Source organism: Diachasma alloeum, unplaced genomic scaffold (assembly GCF_001412515.2).
Source record: "Diachasma alloeum isolate Michigan unplaced genomic scaffold, Dall2.0 Dall_scaffold_00339, whole genome shotgun sequence".
Taxonomy (NCBI): domain Eukaryota; kingdom Metazoa; phylum Arthropoda; class Insecta; order Hymenoptera; family Braconidae; genus Diachasma; species Diachasma alloeum.
The window spans coordinates 141,011-150,600 of record NW_021680478.1 but is presented as its reverse complement, the minus strand read 5'-3'; the positions used below and the strand labels follow the sequence as shown (position 1 = coordinate 150,600).

The following is a 9,590-nucleotide window of genomic DNA, read 5'->3' as shown; positions in this document are numbered from 1 at the left end:
TTCCTCGAGAAGACGGGTAGCTCTGTCATCAGTATATAAAGACACTGAGGCAATACTATTGGAAAGAAACGGTTTTTCAGTGAAAGGACTGAATGAACGCACGAGATCGAGGTCAGCGCACCCGAGTAGGCCACTTGTAGCTTAGCGAATTTTTACGTTTAGAATTGAAAAATAAACAGTTGTTAGTCTTTATCGCGCCTTTATTTGGCTATCTATTGATATTATTAGGGTAAAAAAATAAAATGGAATATTGAGGTCATCGATAGAATGCGCAAAAACGTAGAGTTTTTGGTCAAAAACTCTGCGTATGTAAAGACAATTTTAAAAAGAGAAGAAATCCTATAGAAACCCCATATTTAGTTCAATTCATCAACTACGTATAATCTCTATGCACATACCTATGTCCCCAGAAGTTGTTTTCTAGGAAATTCGGAAGAATTCAAAAAGTTCCTAGGAATCTAAAGAGAAATCAAGAGGTTTCCATCTGGCGATACAGTCAAGGAACGTCTACTATTAGTTCGGGTAATGGATTTTGTGGTGTTGCATATTTATGTAAATATAAATGAATAAATAAATGGATTAAATGGTGAATTTCATTGCCAAGTAGTAGATTGATCAATCAGTTTTCTCTAACTACATTGTTAGAAAAAAAAGAAAAACTAATTTTACGATTTTTCAAATTCGCATTCTCCATTCTTGATGTTTGATATATTAGCAAAACTTTGAGATATTGCTATTTCATCGTATTTTCTGAATACTGTATTTTTTAAATTTTTGGTGACTTATATTGCAGTTCAATTAGATTTTCTGCATTCTGTTGAGTGCTCTGCATTGTCCCATAAGCTGAGATCATGATTTGTACCTCATATAGTTGACGTTCTTTTTTTACCATGCAGATTGAATGCAGGTGGGTATAATTGTGGTATGGTTCAATATTTTTCGTCAATTCTACGCAATTCCCTTCGACAACCTATGATCGTAATTCCATTCGCTTAAAGTTTTTTTTATCAACTCGAAGAACTAAGTGGTGAAACGGAAACCATAATAAGTGTGGTGGTTACGACAGTCTGTGGAGGTAAGAGGCACATTTTTTCAGTATACACACACATTACCCAAGTGATTCACCTCGACCTGTCTCTTATTTCCATAGTAAAAAGAAAGATAAAAAATATACTGACTTGACTCGATTACGTTTATTAAAACTGTAATTAATTTTTTTGTTCTTCGAGGATAGCGTAAACTAGTTTATTTATGTTCCATAGGAAGATAAAAGCACTTTATGATGAATTCCCAAAATTATCCAACTGTGGAATAAATATTCTCCAGAAATTTTTTTTCTGACGATTTATTTAGTTAACACTGCTTGGTGCAACTGGCTCTCAAATAATTTGAATGCAATTTCATTCATCTTTGATAAATCTAATATAGTTACCAGCTACGAATATTTAAAGCACTATTTTATCCAGCTCGGAAGTAAACTATTTATTTGTTGCTTCCAAATGGAAGCTTCAGAAATATGTTCTTTTTTATTATATAATTTTTTTTATTTCCAAAGAGTTGGAAAAGATTAATAAAAACAGGAGTGAATGCTATAATTTTACGGGTTTCATTCTAATAAATTTCATACTCTAATTTATAGAGATGAGGATTTACTTGATTGCGATTTTGTTAACATGACTTATGTATAAAAATACTCGTAAAATCAAATTCAAATTTTCATTGGACAAATTGAAACGATTGATAGTTGCAGACTATGAATAATTATATAATGAATCAATAAATAATTCATACCAATAATATCGATAAAATTCCTACCTGAATTCTTGAGCTGTTATTACCTTATTCATCCATTAATAATAATCAATAATCAGGTCACACTATATTGATAATTAAAACATTTCCGACACTTTAACATTCGAACTACGACCCCTGGCGGACCTGTCGATTCACAGAATCAACCGGTTCAGTATATCGATCACCATTCGATTATTGGTCGATAACCAACCGGTCGACTGACAATCGAATGGTAACCATACGATTATTGGTCGATAACCAACCGGTCGACGAACAATCGACGGGTTATCGACATACTGAACCGGTCGGTTCTATGAATCGACAGGTCCGCCAGGGACCTCAATCGAAAATTCCTTTGACTATTTCTAATCTTGTCTGCTAGGTACAAAAAAACATTTAAATATACATCATGTATTACGAATATGTATTAGGAAGTGTTATGTGGTGATGATCGTTGAGCAAACGTGATGTAAAAAACCTAAACGAGTAAAACGCAATAATTCTAAAGTATACATTTTCAGTAATGCGTATCCACTCACTGCGGAGACTGGTGATCAGGTGCGTACCCTCAACTTGATCAAGGCCCTCTAGATGTGACCCCAAGAGATTGCTCTCAGGGTCTCCTCTTCTTTTTTCAGGGCCTCTCCCGAAAGAATCACAACGGAATTAGAGATGTTCTAGTCATTTCCACTGACTGTTTCTGGAAGTAATTTTTAGAGGGACAGGGGAGTGTGAGCTCCCCTCGAGACTCGAGTCAAATTTTAATTTTGATTCATTTTTCAGTATGCACTGTGACAATGATAATCGTCGCAAATGCCCTGATACCTTTTTCCATCATTTTTTTCAATTTTTTTGATCTTTATAGCTGGGTAGATTGCTGCAGACAATCAACATTGGGTAATTAGCTAATACGGCAACTCAAGATAAATTGCAATTTAATATTATTATTATTACTTCAACAAGTTTATCTCGATGGGAAATGTCCGAAACACAAGTGGGGAAAGCGGAATAAAGCCCTGGAATACCTGTGAATTGTTCAGTTTAATGCATCGCAACTGTTGAAAACATTGCCATACACGGACGTCTCGACTGGCGGGGTTTATGCAGTAGATCAAATCCGTAGGATTTGGCCAAGACCCTGTGTGCTCATCGCCAACATCGATGACCATACGCAACCATCAGGTACACATTGGGTTGCCATCTACACCAACCCAAGAGGAGAGGGAGTCTACATCGACAGTTTCGGACTACCGCCTTCCGACCACCGATTCAGACATTTATTGCGACGAAATTGCCGATTATATAAATTCAATATTAAAAGACGTTTTCTTGACGGTCATGCTTTGCGGTCATTATTATATCTGTATATGTTACATTGGCTTTGTAATGATAATTCTCTACGTTCATTCCAGGAGCGATACTAATATTATATTAACTATGTTTAAAAATATTGCTGAGAAAAATATAAATAAATATCGAAAAAATAAAAAATAATTCACTATACTATCTGATAACGGTAGAATTGAGAACCAAATTTGTACTTCTCAATATGAATCCTAAATTTTTTATGTTGAATAAATTTTCTCTTCATCATAAATTCCTCTAATCATTTCAATCGCCCCACCCACTATCCTCCACCACCTCATTTCTATCCTCCACCCACTACCCTCCATCAAGCAAACCAAGCCACCACCACCCACCCACCAGTACATGTGGGACTTTCCCCCTCTTTTCCCCGCTTTCCGACAAACGGTCTAACCAGACACCCTCGCTTTCGCACTGGCGTCAGACGGGGCGGAAGGTGGAGGGAACTGTCCTCCTAGTCTGTGCACCCTCTACTCTCCACTCACTCACTAACACCTGCCTGTAAAGTTTACTTTTCTTGGCGGTTGAGTGCGCGGAAGGTGTTCATTTTCCGCACATCGTGCGTAAGGTTCAGTGGTCGCTCATACAGTGAATTCTCGTGTGTAAAGCGAAGCCTTATTACCGCTGTGAACAGTAAACTCGACTTTTATCCCAAAAAATAATGTGTATTACGTATACGTCTCAAGTCCCGACTTATGTAAAATAGTCGATCGCGATTAGACGAAAAGCATGAACATGCAGAAGGATAAAAAAGTTTTCGTGAAAAAATTGACTATTTATGCTATTTTATTGTGTTCCTTTATAGTAATATATCACCATGAATAGATGAATTTGTTAGCCTTTTTCATCCATTTTCCAACAAAATCACATTATTGATCATTTTTTTCACTCAATTTCGCGGATTATACATTTTCCAGAGATATTCGTCTTACAATTACAAATTAAGAGACTTTCCTGACGAATTACACCGATCCCTAATTACAATATATTACATTTTATTTATTTGGTTTCAATCGTTAATTTGTTCCGCATTCATAAATTACATCTACGGAATCATAAAAAATCAATGATGTATTTCATCGCTCAGACCAATTAGTGCACTGAGCAGAAAAATGGGTGCCGGAAATAATTTTATTAAACATGAAATTTTAGCACATTTTTATCACGTAACATTTATTTCCTCATTTTCTTCATTATCAGTGAGATCCGTAAGACTGTTCAGAGTAGAGACATCGCTATTCAGATCCAATCTACTGGACCGATCATTATCAGTGTCGCTCAGATCTGGGTTTGGATTATTTTTATTCGGTAGTGTTTGTTCACGGGATCCACCAGCAGCCATTAGTTCTCGTTCTTTATTATTTCTCCATTTCATCCGACGATTTTGGAACCAAATTTTTACCTGAAAACACAAAACGAATATCAAAGGAATGACATTACATAATCAATCATTATGTTATGATATCCCATTAGGGAAAAGAAAAAATAGTCATGAACTCAATTGAATACAAGAGTCTCCCTCGGGGGCAATTCTATACCCCCACTCCTCTTTGTTGAGTGGAAAGAACCGGGAGATCCCAAGGGCTGCCCATTCAGTTGGAGGTAGCGCCCTTATTTCCGGGATTAAAGAGCATGCATTATCGAACCAGCAAACGTCAAATGCACGACCACAGTATTCTCCTTCTTTGCATGTACCCCCTTTATCTTTTTATACACTATAAACACAAGAGTAAAAATCCTTCTTTTCCAGCCCTGAATATATAACATTTGACATGGTATGAAGGAAGTAAAATTCCAAGACAGACTATAGTATAGGTCTACATATAATTGAACATATAATTGTGTAATACAAATAAACATAACGTCGTTTTCATCACACTGTCGGTAAACCGGTGTTTTGAAGATTGAGAATAAAAATTATGTTCGTCACTCGGCCGAAAACAACTGCTCCGAGACGTGTGATTGCATTTCTTGGCCTCGGTCTGCAATCCTGACACTCGTCAGAAAAGTCGTTTTCAACATTGTAACGAAAATAGCTATTTCTAGCGAGTGCGAGTGTATCAATTAAAAACAATTCGATCATTTCTACTCAGTTTCTACACTTTTAAAGGCAAAATCGGTTTTTTGGAATTCTCCGCCATTTTGGATGGGCTTAGGTGATTCAAAATATTTTTTTTGTGACCACATGGGAAAGAAATCTCACGGAGGCCATTTTTTTATTGCAGGACTTTCAAATTTCAGCAGTGTCCGCCTTTAAAAGGAAAGGTTCCAGATTTATCTCACCGATTTTTTTCATTTTGACATATGTTGTTCTACATGAAAAATTATTAACCACGTATTTTATCAATTTGCTAAGAATTCGGACATAGAGGGCAGAAAATGGCGTTTAAAGTTTATTCCAAAAAATAATTTTTCGTGATTTCCAAAAAAATACGTCATCTTTTCACAATTTTGTTTCTGCATTCAGTTACTCATTCGAATGGGCCTTTATCGAAATAGGTTTCGTTTACAACGAAGATAACTTAGACTTCATTTACACACGGATAAAAACACCACGCCATTGCAAACAATCAGGAAATTGCATCAATATATTATTGCTTCCAAAGTTTGTATTTCGTCGTTAAGATCCTCCTCAAGTATTGTAATCAATGTGCGACATCATCGCCCGGCGGCCTCTTGTCGATTTGAATTCCCTGTTCATGTTTACGTCAGTATTTCAAATATTGAGAATGCATGAGAAAAAGAAGAATCGAGATCCAATGCATAATGTTGTTTTTTATGGATGCTTTTTTCCAATTTCCATATTATTAGTATGACGCAAGAAAATTGATTTTAGTGACAGACAGATTCACCCCGATCGATGGAACCGGCAAAATAACGTTATTTTTAAATACACTATCGATACGCATACGGGCTATAAGTAGTCTTATGATAACAAAATACATATATTTTCAAGTTTTCGTGCCTATCGGACCGGGCTAAATCCACGTGAATTCTCATCATCACGAATACTATTGTAGTGCAGTGCAGTCAATAGAGAAGAATATACTGTTTGCTTGGTGACTTCAGTTTATGATACATGTCGGACATATAAGGCAAAACGGAGTGAATTCGAATGGCGGGGATAACAAAGAAAAAGGGGAAAATGGCATTATCAAACATTTATTTGGACGTTTTCACCACGTAATTATGTGACTAGGATTCAAATCTAGCCAGGGCAACCCGTAACGATGTAACGATGTAACCCGTAACGATGAACGAAGCGGGAGAAAACCATTTGCGTACTGTTAGTTAATTCTGCTCCGCCGATCGACTTTGCTGTTTTTTTCTTCCATGTCATTTCATATGCCCTTCATAATTGGAAAAATTATAAGTGTTAATTATGAAAATGATATATTTGATGAACACTTGCGTTTTACGACGGTACATCTTCTTCAATTGTTGTTGGTGACTTTTCAACGATTGCCATTGCAAAACACTCCAGTAACACAACGTGATGAAATTAAAAGGAAAACTTGAACAAATTCTACTCGAGGCTATTATTGAATTCAGTGGGGTAGACAGTGTTGACGAGGAAACATTTGCATTCCAGGAGCCTTATAAGGATGTATCAATAAAAATGGTAGAGGATAATGACAAGATATGGGGTTAAGATGATAATGACGATCAATGTTTAATTGATTCAGTAAGATTGAGTCATGATTATAAAGCAAAAGCCGTGGAATTCTGAATTCTATTCGGAATTCTGAGGAGCAGGTAATTGAAAAACCTGATATTAAAAACGGTTCAAAATCGATTTCGCACATTCAAATCAATAACCCAATTCAAGCGTTGGGCTCATACACTCAATAACGGAGCCAGTTCGTTCATTGGCATTTGCCAGTTCGTTCTGGAAAATTTTAAAAACTCCGTTGAAACGGGATACATTATACATGATATAGATTTGCAAAGATGGGCTTTGCAAGCCCAGAAATAAATTAGGGATGTGACGTATGGACCCAGTCTATACGGGGATTATTTTACTATGAACAAATAATATTTCGAGTGTTATTTCCGTTCGCGAAACTGAAAGAATTTCAGTTTCCATAAGCACGGACTGCTTTACTTAAGCAGTCTCATGGTGAAACTTGAGCCCAGTTTCCGTCCAAAAACTGTTCGACTGTATTGGAAACTCAATGACAGCAGCATGGCTATGTTAGTTTCTAAAAACTGTGAGAATGCTTAATTTGCGTTGGGCTCGCACTGGCTTGTAGCCCCACGAGGAACGCAGATCACAGTTAGAGGCGGAACAGGACAGTCGGTCCTCCTTCAAAGAAATTTCCGTACTTTTAATCACGCGTACACTAGACCCAATTTCACCATTGTCTTGTAGACATTAAACATCACTCACATTATATTATCCATTTTATTATGCAAACGGGAGTGATCATTTATCGACCTTCTCCCAATAAAAATCCCAATTTTGAGCTGACTCTCCTTAGGCTCTGATCGCACGAGCCAGCCGGAAACAGAGGGGTCAACTTAGCGACCCGAGGGTTCATCACAGGTGTTACAGCCCTGAGTGTCTCCGGAACGGGGCAACTAAAATTTTGGTATTTACTCTCTCGGGAATGAAATGAAGGGCAATAAAATAGGGACTACCAAGGAACAATAATTTCTTATTTTCTACAAGGTAGAATTTCGATCAATTTTTTAATGCTGATAATTATTGAGAGGGTTCACTCTAGGTCATAACATCAAGGTCATCTTCTAGAGCAATATAATTGTCATAATTGAAACCTAATGAGTACCTAATGAGCCTGGGAAATTATTAATCCATAGTCAAATAGTCACTAACATCATCAAACATTACTCAATCAATTAATATCATAACTTTAGATTAATTCATAATTCATACGGAAGATACGAACCTTGAATTTTCAGAATCGTGTTAGTCTAGTGGTTAGGCCGCAGGATTAGTATGCGTAAGGTCATGGGTTCGAGCCCATCATAGGTAGAATATTTTAAGTTATCAACATCGGATTTTTAGGTGGCATCTGCGTTGTGGCTCGTTAATCAGGGGAAAATAATTAATATTAATGCATGGGATTTGTTTTTCCCCTCATTTTTACTAATAATCATGAATGATGAGGCCTACTGTGCTCCATCGATTTTTGTCCCCCATTCAATTTAGATTTTTCCTCTTATTAATTTTTCAAGAATTCTAACCGATATGGAGATAAATGAGCAGTTCGATCTTGAATTATCTTTATTGTTTCATAATGCTTTATCCATTTATTTATTTATTTATATTTCATTCCTACCGGCGCAATGCATCGGTTCGGTGTACATACGGCATCACTACTGCGTACTGCACTAAAAATGGCAATGGTACGAAAGCAGCACAGGAACCGTACAGCGTACTTTATACACTCATCAAAAATTTATAGCTCCCATGTAGTATCATTTTCCTGTGAATTATAAAACGAAAAATGATTTTTCAGTGATGATCAAATTGAATGAAATTCCCCTAGCGAAAAAAAAAATTAGAACTCCATTTTCTTAAAATTCGATTCGCTGATTGTAATCTAACCAGACCCTCCAGGGATTCTCCAGGGACAGATTTCAACAGTTTACAAGTCTGACTACTTGACCAAATGAACCCGTTCATGGAATCCTTACTCAGGATGGCGAATATTTTCGTTGAAGATCCCAGGTACAATTAAATGCAAATTTAATGTACCAGCCGAATCAATCAATGGTGAAATTACTTATCAATGAAGTTCATTATTACGTAGAATTGATGAGAAATATGATCCAGAATATGTGTATAAATAATTATCTGTTCGTAAAAATGTAGAAATGCCAATAAGTGTGTTGTTTCAACTTTCCACTTATACAGCATGGATGGAAAATAACAGTAATTAGAAAATTGATAACTGACCTATGAAGATTATTTGTCAAAAGGAACAAGGCATTCATCATTATCGACTGATAAATTGCACTCAGAGAATCACATTATTAATACCTATATTTCATCAGTTTCAAATTCTGCCCCCTCTGATTGCATGGTTAAATCGCGGGGGTAGGCATAATGACATCTGGAACGCGTTATAGAGTGGAGGCGAGAGTGGGTAATCGTTAAATGATTGGCTGCAGCTTCGGTACCTTCCACCGCCTAATCCCCTCTTGTGCTCTGCCGTCACCTCCAGGGATTCCATTTAACTGCACACTCATCCTCTCCCTACCCTTTCAACAGAAGACGGGCTCTCTCACGGGCCGTGCTAAATCGTAGCATGCCTCCACCCAAACGCCAGCGCTTACAGTGGCCATGCGCCATCTGGCGCCATTTAATAAAAGACGATCGATTATGACATCCGCCTCAGAACTACCCTACGTGGAGAAAGAAAACGCGCAGATGAGGGTCAATATATATATATATATATATATAT

At 36.8% G+C, this 9,590-nt stretch overlaps 1 protein-coding gene across 1 annotated transcript in view; it reads right to left on the bottom strand.

The window, feature by feature from the left end:
* Positions 1-4,321: 4,321 nt before the first annotated feature.
* The window catches only part of LOC107040582, a 30,317-nt gene continuing 25,048 nt past the window's right edge, over positions 4,322-9,590 (bottom strand). The window contains exon 4 of the mRNA XM_015260718.1: positions 4,322-4,561. Within this exon, the coding sequence (XP_015116204.1) occupies positions 4,322-4,561 (240 nt within the window). The remainder of the gene's footprint in view (positions 4,562-9,590) is intronic.